The sequence below is a fragment of the Hyperolius riggenbachi genome, chromosome 7 (assembly GCF_040937935.1).
Source record: "Hyperolius riggenbachi isolate aHypRig1 chromosome 7, aHypRig1.pri, whole genome shotgun sequence".
NCBI lineage: Eukaryota > Metazoa > Chordata > Amphibia > Anura > Hyperoliidae > Hyperolius > Hyperolius riggenbachi.
The window spans coordinates 295,370,443-295,385,864 of record NC_090652.1 but is presented as its reverse complement, the minus strand read 5'-3'; the positions used below and the strand labels follow the sequence as shown (position 1 = coordinate 295,385,864).

General features: G+C 43.5%; 1 protein-coding gene and 1 long non-coding RNA gene across 4 annotated transcripts in view; one reads left to right on the top strand and one right to left on the bottom strand.

The window, feature by feature from the left end:
- LOC137525141 (motor neuron and pancreas homeobox protein 1-like) overlaps positions 1-13,142 on the top strand; it is a 60,284-nt gene extending 47,142 nt beyond the window's left edge. The window contains exons 2-3 of the mRNA XM_068246001.1: positions 7,661-7,821; positions 12,584-13,142. Of these exons, the coding sequence (XP_068102102.1) occupies positions 7,661-7,821; positions 12,584-12,877 (455 nt within the window). The 3' untranslated portion in view covers positions 12,878-13,142. The remainder of the gene's footprint in view (positions 1-7,660; positions 7,822-12,583) is intronic.
- LOC137525142 (uncharacterized) overlaps positions 1-15,422 on the bottom strand; it is a 435,287-nt gene that overhangs the window by 402,639 nt on the left and 17,226 nt on the right. The window lies entirely within an intron of this gene.

Sequence of the window (15,422 nt, the reverse complement as noted above, 5' to 3'; positions counted from 1 at the left end):
TTTCGAAGCTGTAGGCTGAAGTGGTTAATTTATAGATTATTTAGTCAGTGTTTACCCCTAAATTAAAGCGGAATATAACTCTGCATTTCAACTTTGCTCTAAAACATTATTTACAGCATATTATATGCAAAAAGCATTTTTTTTTTTACTAGACCAGCATTGGAAGGGTTAAACACAGAGGTGTAAAGTTCCGTGGAGAGATATGCAGAAGTTCAGATTGTTACATTCTATTTAGTTTAATGTATCTATTGATAAATGTTACACACTCTTTGGCTGTCCTCCAGCTCCTTCTCAGTCAGAGAGATGAGTCACATTCAACACTTAGATACATTTATGTAAACAAAATGTATCTATGTCAGCTTCGGATGAGTCTGCAGAAATCTCTAGGAACTTTAAAGCACTGTGTAACCCTTCCAATGCTGGTCTAGTAAAAAAAAATGCTGGTTGCATATAATATACTGTAAATAATGTTTTAGAGCAAAGTTAAAATGCAGGGTTATATTCTGCTTTAACATTCAGAAATGTATCACTGGTGGTGACATCTTTAGTTCTGCCAGGTGATCTGTATGGAATGTTCATTCCTGAGAGTTCTATGCACTGGGGGAGATATTGCTTGCTAAGCAGTTGGAAACAGCTGTTATTTGCCACAATGCGACGAGGTTCACAGACCGCAAACTGCCAAAACCATGGTCATGACATCACACAGTGGGAGGGGTTTCACCACAATATCAGCCATACATACCCCCTGATGATCCATTAAAGAATAGGTAAGGATTTTTCAAGGGAAAGGGGTTATCAGCTACTGATTGGGATGAAGTTTAATCCTCGGTTATAGTTCCTCTTTTAAGCCTATGGCCAGCTTTAGACAATTGCACAGAAAACTTTCAGTGTATGTCCAGCACCACAGCATGTTCGTGTAGACGTATAGTCACATAATCATTAGAGAGATTCAGAGGGGAGAGGAAACAGTAGAACAGACGGTTGTGGATTACACAGCGCCAAGCCCAGCTAAATTAATAAACGCTTTAGAGCTGGCAATCAATAGAGGCAAGCTGTCTTTATCTGCTTCCTAATAACTAATGATTAGTCTGCAAACACAGATACTCAGTTTATATAATTGTATACATAGTGTTATCTGGATCAGTGCATGCGGGTCAGAGTGCAGTTCCAGCGAAGGGGAAATTTGCTGCCCAAGTCAATATTTTTGTTAGGTGTGAATCTCACCGGCATAAAGAGAGAGGCTCGCGGGATCGGCCGCGGCCATTGTGTGCAGAAATGAGAACGCTGTCATCGTAGGAACCGCTGGTGATAGTCCAGCAAATATTTTGCTTGATCTTTTCTGACTTTTAGCGCCTCTCATGTCTCTCACGGGAACAGATAATAGCTGTGTTTGCCAATTCACCTGCTAGGTCAACAAATTATTAAAGAGGACCTGGAATCTGCAGACAAAAGCGGAAGCCATTTTGTACAATTGTGATACCTGAGCCAAGGAAAAGCAAAATGTTCATGCTGGATACACATAACTGTTGCCTGCCCATACGCCCGGCCTTGTAACGCCACCTCCATCACTGCCCCACTAATGTAAATGTACCCCCCGCCTGTGCATTTAATACTTTACCTGTCCGCTGTCTCCCGTTGCTGCCCCCATTCATCTTCTGCATTGCGGGAAGGCTTCCAACGTTAAAGTGTAAAGGTCCGTACACACGCCGGACTGGAGGCAACGACGGACCCGCCGTTGCCTCCAGTCCGGCGTGTGTACGGACCTTAACTGTCGGGCATAAAATCAATTCTTTATTTTTATCTGGTAAACAAGTAATAAGGATGCTAATCAGGCAATCCAAAAGGTAAAATCACTATTACTTTTCTTGTTTATAAATGATCATTCCCCAGTTTACCTGACTCTTATTTGGTACGTTGCCGCAAAAAGGAAGTTGCAGCGCATGCTGGGTTGTCCTTTTTTGCTTCTGTACATTAGTTAAGTCTGAGGGGAAATAAAGAAGCAAAAAAAGACAACCCAGCATGCCCTGCAACTTCCTTTGTGCGGCAATGTACCAAATAAGAGTCAGGTAAACTGGGGAATGATCATTTATAAACAAGAAAAGTAATAGAGATTTTAACTTTTGGATTGCCTGGTTAGCATCCGCATTACTTGTGTACCAGATAAAAATAAAGAATTGATTTTTGATTTTATGCCTGGCAGTTACACTTTAACGTTCCAATGGGCTTGATTCACAAAGCGGTGATAACTCAGTTATCACGCCTAAAAGACTTTAGGAGTGATAAGCCGTGCAAAGCTGAGTTATCACCGATTTGTGCTGCTCTTCGCGCGAAGCTCCCGCGCGCAAAGTTTTGCGCGCGTAGCGCACCGCGCTGCGCGCGCAAAGTCCCATAGGGCTCAATGGACGCTGCGCGCGCAGCGCGGTGCGCTACGCGCGCAAAACTTTGCGCGCGGGAGATCGCGCGAGTTTCTTCTTATCACGCCTAAACTGAGTTTAGGCGTGATAAAGGGCTTTTCACAGGCGTGCAAACACTTTGCACCGCTTTGTGAATCAAGCCCATTGTGTTGTATGTGTACATGTCTGTCATGCTACTTTAACAATAAAGAGCTATTTACTACGGATGGTGCTGGCTTGACTGTGGAGGAGTTGTTGGAACGTCTGAAGTGCAGAGACGCTGCAAGCCTGAGCACATCCACCATTCCCCTCCTTGGGTGCTTGCTTCACACTGATCTTGATTGTATGTGTACAGTGACCAGATTTTTCTGGGTCCAACCTGGGATTGGGGGGGGGAACTGGTAGGGGGGGGGGTGTTCGATGGGCTGGCCATGACATTGTATGAGCGGAGCGTAACCGTAACCCCAAAGCAGGAAATATAGCCAACTATGACCATTAAATAATAAATGCAGCAACAGTTACCCCAGACACCAGAAAATACATGCAATGTGGGCAACATTTCACCAGAAAAAAAAGACACAATGTGGGCAACATTTCACCAGAAAAAAAAACGCAATTTGGGCAACATTTCAGCAGAAAACAAACGCAATTTGGGCCACATTTCAGCCAAAAACAAACACAATTTGGGCCACATTTCAGCAAAAAACAAATGCAATTTGGGCCACATTTTAGCAGAAAACAAACGCAATTTGGGCCACATTTCAGCAAAAAACAAACGCAATTTGGGCCACATTTCAGCAAAAAACAAACGCAATTTGGGCCACATTTCAGCAGAAAATAAACGCAATTTGGGCCACATTTTAGCAGACAACAAATGCAATATGGGCCACATGTCAGCAAAAAACAAACACAATTTGGGCAAGATTTCAGCAAAAAAAAAAAAAAAGAACTAACTCACCTGACAGAAGTCCCCTCTCCTGGCCAGCCTCTGGCGCGCAGCTCCCCGGACGATCCTCCTGTAATCTCCTGCGCTGAGAGGAATAGCAGGGCTACGGGAAGATGGCGCCCGAAGCCCTGTACAGGAGAAACAAATAGTCTCCAGTACAGGGCTTCAGACGCCATCTGCCCGTAGCCCTGCTCTGCCTGCCGGAAGACTATGCAGGCTGGAGCGGGGCTGCGGGATATGAACTGGCTACTAGACGCCGCGGCCAGTTCATGCAATAGTATGGTGGCGAGAGTCCCGAGGCCGGGACGTCCTGCGGCTAAAAGCGGGACGTTTCCCGGGACCTCATGCAGCCTGGGACAAGGGACCCCGAATCCGGGACCTGTCCCGGGTAAAGCGGGACGTATGGTCAGCGTATGTGTGTGTGACATCACACATGCACCGCATGCTTTCCAGGAGCCCAGCGGCAATGCTGAGGATGAATGGGGACCATGGCGGGAGATAGCAGACAAGTATTAAATGCAGGGGTACATTTACATTAGGGGAAACAGCGACGGGGTCCCGCCGTGTTGGACGGTTGTCCTGATAACGCATGACATTAACGCCAATCGACCTAGTCGGCCTGACATCCGATCGATACGTTTAACGAATTTCAGGTCACAATTGCAAATCTTCCAGAATTCACCAGCAGTTCTCCACAAATCTACATTACACCAAGGTAATTTCCACTCAACCCCCTCCTATTGTGTCATCCCCTATCTTTAGATTGTAAGTTTTTGGTAGGGCCCTCTCTCCTTGTGTATCTGTGTATCCTGCTCACAGAGTAACCTGAACCGGAATTAGGGCTGGTTCACACTACAAGAGCTTTTCTAAGCGCTTTGGGATTTTAATAGCTACTGCTAATGTTATCCTAAGTGAGTGTGCAGACTGGAGCGATGTGATTTTGTAAAAATCCCCCATAGCATTGCATTAGCAAGAGCTTTTAAAATCTCTAGAGCTTAAAGAGGAACTCCAGTGAAAATAATGTAATAAAAAAGTGCTTCATTTTTACAATAATTATGTATAAATGATTTAGTCAGTGTTTGCCCATTGTAAACTCTTTTAAATCCCTGATTTACATTCTGACATTTATTACATGGTGACATTTTTACTGTTGGCAGATGATGTAGCTGCTGCATGCTTTATTGGCAGTTGGAAACTGCTGTAAACAGCTATTTCCCACAATGCAGCAAGGTTCACAGGCAGGAAACTGCCAAGAGTACATACTTTTCTTGTTTCTTGTGGGAGGGGTTTCACCACAATATCAGCCATACAGAGCCCCCTGATGGTCTGTTTGTGAAAAGGAATAGATTTCTCATGTAAAAGGGGGTATCAGCTACTGATTGGGATAAAGTTCAATTCTTGGTCGGAGTTTCTCTTTAAAAAGCTCTTGTAGTGTGAATCAGCCCTTACTGAGACTATTACTCCAGTGTATGATCTGGCATTGTGTACCTTATTGCTTATTGTCTGTTGTGTGTTTACTGTCATCCCTGTTATCAATGTCTGTATCTGTAACCTTATTTATTGTACAGCACTGCATAATATGTTGGCGCCATATAAATCCAATTCATAATAATAATAGATAATAGGTATCTGATTGTGAGCTCCTCCGAGGGGGCAGTTACTGGCTCAACTTTAGTGACTCAACTTCAGTGACTCAGTGACTTAGTGACTCAACTTCAGCTTTGTCTCGGGTGTAGGAAACTCTAGGTGAAAATTAACTGGCGAGATAAACAATTGTTTCTATCCTCCTACTCCTAAAAATGACACGTAAGATTCAATTAGTACAAAGCATAAGGGAGCCTTAGGTATATACAAATTGGTAGCAAAATTTTATTCCTATTACTTGCGTACAAAACACCCCAAAAGACACCCAATAAAAAATCCCACCCCTAAAACCACCGTAACCAACTGAATGCTTGGTCTGTGACCTGTAAAAGATAATTGCAGTCCTGGAGTGCACTTCTATTTGAACCAGCGCTGTTATTTTTAAATCTTCAGGCCCATTCAGAGATCACAGCATATATGACAGCCAAGTTAGTGTGGAGAGGGTATCTTCATCCTCAACCCGTATGCATTCCAAAGCATCAACACGTCTGATGAAATCCGATAGGATGAAACGCGTCACGTGCGCCTGTGACGCCAACTAGGTGGGCGTTGCCGCGTCCTCCCCGTACCTCCATGCGCTTCCTCTCGCTCTGCTCCCGGATAAGCGTACAGCACGCCATTTCGCAGCTCATCCCCGCCGGCAATACGGCTGTCTACTGCGGGTCTCCAGACCATCTTGGAGGGGTGAAAGAGCACTGTTCCGTGCAAGGTCACGTGAGTTGGAGGCTATAAAGTTATTACCTGAAGCTACTGCTGCCACACAGGGCTGGAGAGGTTAGACACAAGCCGTGGCTGTAATGCACATGTAAAAACTACAATGTTTAGAGGTATGCTTTGAAATCATACGGGTTGAGGATGAAGATACCCTCTCCACACTAACTTGGCTGTCATATATGCTGTGATCTCTGAATGGGCCTGAAGATTTAAAAATAACAGCGCTGGTTCAAATAGGAGTGCACTCCAGGACTGCAATTATCTTTTACAGGTCACAGACCAAGCATTCAGTTGGTTACGGTGGTTTTAGGGGTGGGATTTTTTATTGGGTGCCTTTTGGGGTGTTTTGTACGCAAGTAATAGGAATAAAATTTTGCTACCAATTTGTATATACCTAAGGCTCCCTTATGCTTTGTACTAATTGATTATTCTCATATAGGGTTAGACGAGGTTATTTTACAGGTGATATCCCGTAGTCTTGTCCTGCGTTTCTAGACACGTAAGATTCCCCCAGTCTAATGCTGGGTACACATGTTCGATCTGGTTTCGATCGATCGATAAAGGCATCAATTTTGCATGTTAAGTATGCAAAATTGACGGTTGTATCGATCGAAACCTGATCAAACATGTCGGAAATAATCTAATCAATCCCGATCGATCCCGCGGATCAAGAGGGAAATCACAATGTGTGTACCCAGCATTAGTGTCTGTGTATCAGCTAAAAAGTAGTATTGTCTCAACTGAATGATACAGTCCTTCTCACGGTCTGAGAGGGTTCTAAGCCAAATTATATCAACTATTGACCTTTTTTAATCTATCCTATGCTCTCAGAAGCTGTTATCTGCCAGGAAAAAATTATATGGCTGTAATTCCTTATCACCGAAGGTTACTCTATAGTCCAACTGGTCCCACCTTGAAAGAAACGGTCACTCGCCTACATGATGTTTAGCTCTTCTGGGCACAAAAATATGAAAAGCAACACGGCCTACTTATTTGTATGCTGGGCACTATTCATACACATTTATCTTATTATGTCACATGTCATTTTGGGTACCGTGTAAGGTCCATTTGGAGGAAATTAATTTATCAGTACGATTTTCATGAGTGGGAGCCAGACAAACCCAAGCAAACATTGGGGTACAGCAATATTGATCAGTGATAAATATCAGTTGTCTCTGATGTCATTTATTGGTTAAAGTACAATTAAAGTGAGAGGGATGTGGAGGCTGACATAGTATTTCCTTTTAAGCAATACCAGTTGCCTGGCTATCCTGCTGATCCTCTGCCTCTAATACTATTAGCCATAGCCCCTGAACAAGCATGCAGCAGATCAGGTGTTTGACATTATAGTCAGATCTGACAAGATTAGCTGCATGCTTGTTTCTGGTGTGATTCTGACACTACTGTAACCAAACCGTCCGGCAGGGTTGCCAGGCAACTGGTATTGTTTGAAAGGAAATAAATATGGCAGCCTCCGTATTCTCCTCACATTAGGTGTCCTTTAATATTATTAGAAAACTATTATCTCCAGCTTTCTTGCTTTGTACAATAAAAACACTTCTGATGTGCCATGTGAGAACATGCTCAAAATCATATCATGCAATTTGTTTGGATATTTACAAAGTAAATACCCTGTAGTACTAAAATACAGAAAGGGGAGGGAAAGAGAAATCAGGACAAATTCCACATAACGCCTAACTTTAGGGTTCAACAGAACTTTGATTAAGGTGGTCATGTGACTGACAATTTGAAAGTAGATTTCAAATACAATGGAAATATGATATGTTCCTGTCATTTTAAGAAATGTGGAGATGCTAAGGCAAATGATTTTTTCCATACGGCCTGTGGCAGCCTCTAGCACTGTATAGGATAGATACCAGCTGCCCTGACAGGTTCCCTTTAGCATGCCATACAATGAACTGCTTAGCGCTGTGTAATAATCCTGATCTCTCTCATCCCGCAGCTTCCGCTCAGCCTGGCCTGATGGGAAAGTGTCGGCGCCCTCGGACAGCCTTCACCAGCCAGCAGCTACTGGAATTGGAGAACCAGTTCAAGCTCAACAAGTATCTGTCGAGGCCAAAGCGCTTTGAGGTGGCCACATCACTCATGCTGACTGAGACGCAGGTAAGAGATACGCAACCAAGCTTTTATATGCCACCTATAGTGCTGTGTGTGCAGCGTCAGAGCAGCAGAAATATATATCTGGTCATATCAGTCAGATACGTCATCAGCTCCACAGGTAAAGCCATTTACAGGGATTCCAAAAGGCAAGATGGCTGCCCTCATAAGACAGGAGCAGCGCATTCTGCAACCCTGACCAGCAAGGGAAGAGGACACTAGTAAGGCAGGAAAACCATATTGTCCATTGGAGAAGGTCATTTATAGGCGTCAGGAAGGGAATAACGCTAGTTGCCTCTGTCAGGCCCACTGACACCACTAATATGATATTTTGATTGAAACATTTTTTCTACTCAAGTTAATTGTATACAGTGAATCATTTTATTGTTCCTGCTGATCCTCTGCCTCTAATACTTAAAGCCATTGCCCCTGAACACGCAATCCTGAAAACGATTTATGCAAAGATGCTGGCCAGCCTCCCTGCTCACCGTACACTTTTTTGGCAGTTGGACGGAGCAACTGCCATTCACTAAGTGCATTTTGAAAATAAAGAAATCCCTGTGAATCCCCCGTGAGGAGAGGGACTAGTCCAAAACCTGTTGTTTCTGTCATATTTCTACTACCGAATATAAGTGACAGGAACATAGGTGAAAAGTAATTTATGGCTCATTTTACTCTGGAAGACACGTACTTCTTGATTGTAAAAGTTTACATACAGTATATTTTAAATTTTAAGATTTTCACGACAAAGGTCCTTTAAGTAAAAGTGGTGATAGTGGCAGAAGTCGCGGTCATGCTGGAAAGTGGTGATCCTTAGAGATAATTGCCATTTTTATAACTGCTATAATCAAAGTATGGCCATCATTTTGGAGACATAAAGGGCCTTCTCTGGTACAGAGGCAGTTTGTTCCTTCATGAATACAGTTTGCATATTACACCTATTCCTAAAGGAAGCATACTGTAATAGTATGGCTCAGGCTGTGCTATCTTTTTAAGGCACAAGGGCCCCCTCTTGTGGCTAATACTATAACTTCTATTGGTATGTTTTAGGCTCAGTTCTCGCTCTGAATCCCCATTCCCTTGCATTAGCATTGTGGGGGGATTCAGGTGTGAATTGCAGCTGCACAAGTGTGTCTGATTTGGAGAAGGACGCGGCCTTCCAGTGGAAACAGCACCTAAGGGTCCTTTTTCTGTAATCCGAAAACTGGATCACAACAACAACACCACGATTAACATGTAAATCACAGTGATGGCTTTCCACTAGCGCAATTCATTTTTTTCGGAATCCCAAGGGCCAACTTGCTGCACTTTTTTGTTGTGTTTGCGCTCTATACAAAGTATAAGTGCGTAGGAACATCGCATCGCAACCGTGCGGATTGCTATGCAATTTTCCAAGCGATTCAGCAATTAAAACTCAAGTTTTTTTTATCTTTCCTCAGAAAATGAAAATGCACCACAACTCACGGTGTACACCTGATGGATTCGCAAAATTGCGCAAAATGGCAGTAGTGGAAATGGCAAGAAACGTGATCACATTGTAGAACAGTTGCGATTTACGTTTCATGGTGGAAAAAGGCCCTAACTGAGCATTGCTCTGGCGTTAGGTGACATGGGTCAAAATTTTCAATATGTGAGCTGTGGCAGGGATTGGGTCAGCCTATAGAAGTTAAGGGGGGGGGAGGTGATGATGGTGTTTTAGCTGTGGTAAGTGAGGGAGAGTTTGAGGGAGAGGTTCATCAAAAATAATAAAAAATTGGAGTTAAATTTGGAGTGAAAGTGAAACCGAACTCTTGCACAGCACACAATGAAAACTCTTTATTTCACATATAGTTGCTGAAGAAATTCACTTCTCTGTGCAGTGTTCTCCCCAGGATCAAACAGGTGGGCGCGCCGCCCGGGTCAAATCCATTCCCGCCCGGCTGGTTCCCAGCTGTCATCCTGTGCCCGGATGTCAGGACGCGCCGGGCTCTCTGACAAAAATAATCCAGCAGCGCTGTCCTGAATGTACGCTGCACTATGCACGAGCTCTCGCGCTTCCCGGGGAGCTCGTGCAACGATTGGCTGAGCGGCAGTAAGAGGCTGTCCTGAAGCTGCTCCTCTATGCACGAGATCTCGCGCTTCCCGGCGAGCTCGTGCGCTGACTGGTGCGGCGGCAGTAAGAGGCGGGGAGACAGTGGCTAAGCCGATATCCCACAGCGCGCATTACAGACTGTCTAGCTGCTCTAGCATACTGATCTGTAAGTAAGCGCTGGGGCGGCTGTCTGCACGTGGTTGCGGCTGACTGTAGAAGCTTAATGTTATTTAATATGCTGCACAATATTACCGGTGGGGGCGAGGGGTGTCAGTCGGTGGTATTGAAGACAGTGTGCAGGTGCTATATATGATCAATATATATATATATATATGGCCCCTGCACACTATCTGCAATACCCACTGACCCCCCAGCCCTCACAGGAAATATCAGGCATATTAAATAACATTAAGGCAATGGAAGTAGGGAGGGAAACAATGACTTAAAAAAAAATACTGGAAATAAATATAATTACATGAAAAAGTACAATGCATGAAATAAAGGACAAGGGGTTGATTCATCAAAGGATATAGCACGAGCAACCTCCTTGCCTAATAAATCAACGCAACCTTTTTTGTTTCCCCGCACACTTGTGTAGTGTAGTGTAGCGTGCGTAGCTAAGCAACGGCCGCAGCTCATGAAAGCCATGTGGTAGTGACTTTTTGCTACCGCGATGCTGCATTGATCAGGCACTACTATTAACTATCACTACTGTGTAGGTTTTGTAAGCACCGGGCGTTTAGTTATGCACGTTACGCTAAGGCCCCTTTTACACGTAATCAGTTGCTGTGCGTTAGTACGCATTTTTTCCATAGCAGTGCATTGTGACAAACATTTCAGTTAAAACGCGTTAAGTGTGAAAGGTGCCATAGGAAAACATGGGCAATACATTGAAAATCAGTTTTCTTTAAGTTTTAACAGAGCAACTGATTAAGTGTAAAAAGGGCCCTAACACTAGAGTGCGTAGCAAGCAGAGAAATAAATTAAGTTGCGCTGATTTATTAGCGAGACCAACTAACTAGCGAGACCAAAGTTGCTTGCGCTCTTTCCTTTGATGAAATTCTCCAGAGGTAACCTTTAGGCCCTGTTCACACAGGGATTTCGTCAACGTGTGCAGGAGGCAGACACGCACGACATCAGACATCAGTCTGATGTTTACACACACTACAGTGTTCTCCCCAGGCTCTTTTCGGCCTCTTGCACACTGCAAGCAAATCAGATTCAGATTTTTAATCTGTTTTTACATCCGATTCCGATTCAGATTTTTAATCTTAACTGCATGCTGCGTTTTTTGATCCGTTTTTCTGTTGAATGTATTCCAGGAAAATCGGAAACGGAATCGGAAACGGAATCGGAAAACGGATTTGCAGTGTGCAGGGAGCCTTAGGCGGGTGCTCCACCCGGTTATTTTTGGTGACCACCCGGCTGTTATCTGCTCACCACCTTCCTCAAAAGCACCAGCCCTGCATTATATCATCTCACTCCACCCGGCTATTTTTTCATGCCACCCGGCTACTTTTTCATACCACCCGGCTGGAAAAAAATTCTGGGGAGAACACTGCTGTGCACTGTGTTTGTTTACCCAATTTAAAGTGTCTAATTAGTTCTTATCTGCAGCAGTGAATAGACTGCGGGAGCACCATGGCTCTCTCACCATACAGTAAACACTGAGGTTTAAACTCTTCAGTGCTACCTGCAAAGTAAAACCAAGTTCTAATCTTCAGGGTTTTTTTTAGGTTTTTTTCAATAAGTTGTATGATGCTGTGGCTATTCTTTTAACCTCCCCAGCGTTCAATTTCCCCAGGATTTCTGTGCAAACAGTGATAAAATTTATTTTTAAAACTTTTTTTTTTCTGTAACTTGCCAAAATGTGTCAAGCAAGGGTCTAGTATACAGTGCAGGAGAGTATTGATGTGTATGCATGTTTACACTGTTCACAGCATGTTTTTTTTGAACTGACATTTCTGTCCATACCGCTAGGGAGGTTAAAGTGAACCAGAGACGAAGCACCCTCATGTATTTTGCCATATATATCAGTGGGAACATTAGACAAATCACCTACCCTGCTCTGTTTCATTCTTCACTGCTCAGCCTGCTTGTTAGCAGCCCTGATAAAATCCCAGACTGAGCATTCAGTCTGGCTTTTCTCAGAAATCATTATAGCTGAGTAATTATACCAGAGCCAGAAGGGGCAAGCTTGGGCTTCAAAAGACATCAGAGAAGACAGACTCAGCTATAATGATTACTGAGCAAAGCCAGACTGAATGCTCAGTCTGGGATTTTATCAGGGCTGGTAACAAGCAAGCTGAGCAGTGAAGAATGAAACAGAGAGCAGGGTAGGTGATTTGTCTAATGTTCCCACTGATATATATGGTAAAATACATGAGGGTGCTTCATCTCTGGTTCACTTTAAAGAAGATAGGAAATCCTGAGTTTAGTTCCACTTTTTGTTCCTTTGTAGACCTTGATTCAATGTACCTTTCGTCTGAGTTTTGTAACCGGAGTTTATTTGGAGCAGCATATTCTATTGTTGTTCTAACTGTGTTGGTTTGGTGATGAGGTGTGAAAATATTTCTTGTGAAAAAAAACCTCAGGGGAAAAGTCTATTAAACTAGGCATTGCATAAATTACATATAATGCACAGCGACCATTAAACGCAGATCACATCTGTAACGGTTGTATAATCTTTCCACCCAGGTGAAGATTTGGTTTCAGAACCGTCGCATGAAGTGGAAGAGAAGTCGTAAGGTGAAAGATCAGGGTCTAGCCAACCCAAGTGACAGGCAGAGGTCAGGAGGCAAAACAGCAGCCAAACATGTCCAGGATGACAAGGAGGAAGAGGAAGAGGAGGAGGAGGAGGAGGAAGAGGAGGAGCCAGAGTTACGGCCTACAGACAGAGACGCTGACATCTTAAGGCACGGTGGACCTCTGCGCTACAGCCCTGAGTCTTTCTGCTCCGAGGAAGAGATGGGCACATTGCCCTCGCCATGAAATAATAACTTGAGGACTGTGGGCGACACACTGCCTAGAATTTATTTATTTATGATGGACAATAATATTGCTCCAAGATGTGGAGACTGGAGAAAATAATTTATATGTATTTAACTAATTATTAGCTGGTATCTCACTGCATTGGGGGTGGGAAGAGGAGGCTAAGGTTGTATGTGAGCCAATCGGTTACATCCATTACAGTGAAACACCCTGGCCCGGCCTTATGGAAATAAACTAGGTTGAGTTTCAGCACTCTGTAAATAAATGAACGCATTTTTTCTTTACTGTAACCTCAGCTCCAGCTAAGATTTGTATTAGTCTTTATTTACTTTTGGATATAGAGGGGAGGATATTAGAACAAGCTGTGTTGCCAGGGGTGTAACAATAGCCACTGCAACCCTGCTATTGCAGGGGGTCCCGGGGGCAGATGGGGCCCAGTTCTGTCTGTGACAAATGCAGAGCATCATACATTAGCTTCATCTAGTGATGTGACATTTCCTCACTCCTCTGTTCGTCACTGTAGCCGTTGTACAGTCTATCTCCCTGCGGCTCCCTTCTCTGTGTCACGTGACCTGCATCAGGAGCTGCAGGGTGACTGTGCACCAGCCACAATGAAGAAGATGCATGTATCTATTAAAGTGGACCACTATCGCAAATAATTGTAAAATGTAAAATACATGTTAACATACAAATAAGAAGTAAGTGTCTTCCAGAGTAAAATGAGCCATAAATGATTTTATTCTCCTATTTTGTTGTCACTTACAGTAAGTAGTGGACAACTGACATTACTGACATGTTTTGGGCTAGTCCATCTCTTCATGGGGGATTCTCAGCAAGGCTTTTATTCTTTATACAGGCTTTCCCTGAAAAGGACCTATACAAAGATGCTGTCCAGCCTACCTGCTTGCTGCACACTTGTTTTGCAGTTGGACAAAGCAACCACCATTCACTAACTGTGTTTGAGATTAACAAAAAAAGCAGAGAATTCCCCCATGAGGAGATGGACTAGTCCAGTGATCTGCAAACTTGGCTCTCCAGCTGTTAAGGGACTACAAGTCCCACAATGCATTTGCCTTTATGAATCATGACTGTGGCTGTCAGACTCCTGCAATGCATTGTGGGACTTGTAGTTCCTTAACAGCTGGAGATCCAAGTTTGTAGATCACTGGACTAGTCCAAAACCTGTCAGTTCTGTCAGATTTCTACTACCTACAGTAAGGGACAGCAACATAGGAGAAAAGTAATTTATGGCTCCTTTTACTCTGGAAGAAACGTAATTCTTACTCGGATGTGTTTACATGTAATTTACATTTTATGATTGTTTGCGACAGTGGTCCTTTAACTATTAATTAAGTAAAAGGTCTTTAATTTGAGCACATAAAATTGACAATTTTATGTGCTCAAATAAAAGACCTTTTGTCAATTTGTCCAAATTCTTCAAGAGCTTTTTTTAGCCTCTCTTTTATGCATTGGGTGCCCCACCCCTGTTTTAGTGTCTTGTCATACCTCTTTAGAGGTGATAGTTTTTTAGTTTGTCCTAAAGAACATTCGGAGTGTGACTGACTGGTTCCTGGGGCAATTGCTCAGTTTGCCACTATGGAAGCGCCAACCCTGCACACATAGGGCCTGATTCACAAAGCGGTGCAAAGTGTTTGCACGCCTGTGAAAAGCCCTTCATCACGCCTAAACTCAGTTTAGGCGTGATAAAATGAAACTCGCGCAAAGTTTTGCGTGCGCAATCGCCCGGCGCACGGTGCAGTTCACGCGATGTGCCCATTAAACGCTATGGGCGCTGCGCGCGGAATTGCGCGATTGCACGCGCAAAAAACTTTGCGCGCGGGACTAAAGAGCAAAAGCGGTGCTAACTCAGCAGTGCACAGCTTATCACGCCTAAAGTCTTTTAGGCGTGATAACTGAGTTATCACCGCTTTGTGAATCAGGCCCATAGAGGTAACATGGTGATCAGTGGGGCAACCATAGTCCTATGATTTCTAAATGTGCTGCTTTCAGTCATTCTGCAGTCAGGAAGACTCTGCCAAGTGCACCTACAATATGCAATATGTTGCCCTGTGATCAATAGTGTAATTATAATGCCTTTATTTAGTGTCAACATTTTCTACAGCACATTGCAGCGTATATACTGTAGTTGTGTCACTGACTGTCCTCAGAGGAGCTCACAATCTAATCTCTACCATACTCCTAGTCTAATGTCCAACATTATTATTATGTAGTTACAGTACAGTATATTGCACAGACATCTTCTGCAGAACTTTACAGAATACATGGTCATGTCACCAACTGTCCTCAGAGGAGTTCACAGTCTAACCCTACCATGGTCATAGTCTAATGTCCTACAATATTATTATTATTATGTATTTACAGTATATTGTACTGACATCTTCTGCAACACTTTACAGAGTACCTAGTCATGTCACCGACTGTCCTCAGGGCTTAGAATCTACCGTAATCCCTACCATAGTCATAGTCTAAAGTCCTACCACAGTATTATTATTATTAGTTTTTATATAGCACTGACATCTTCTGC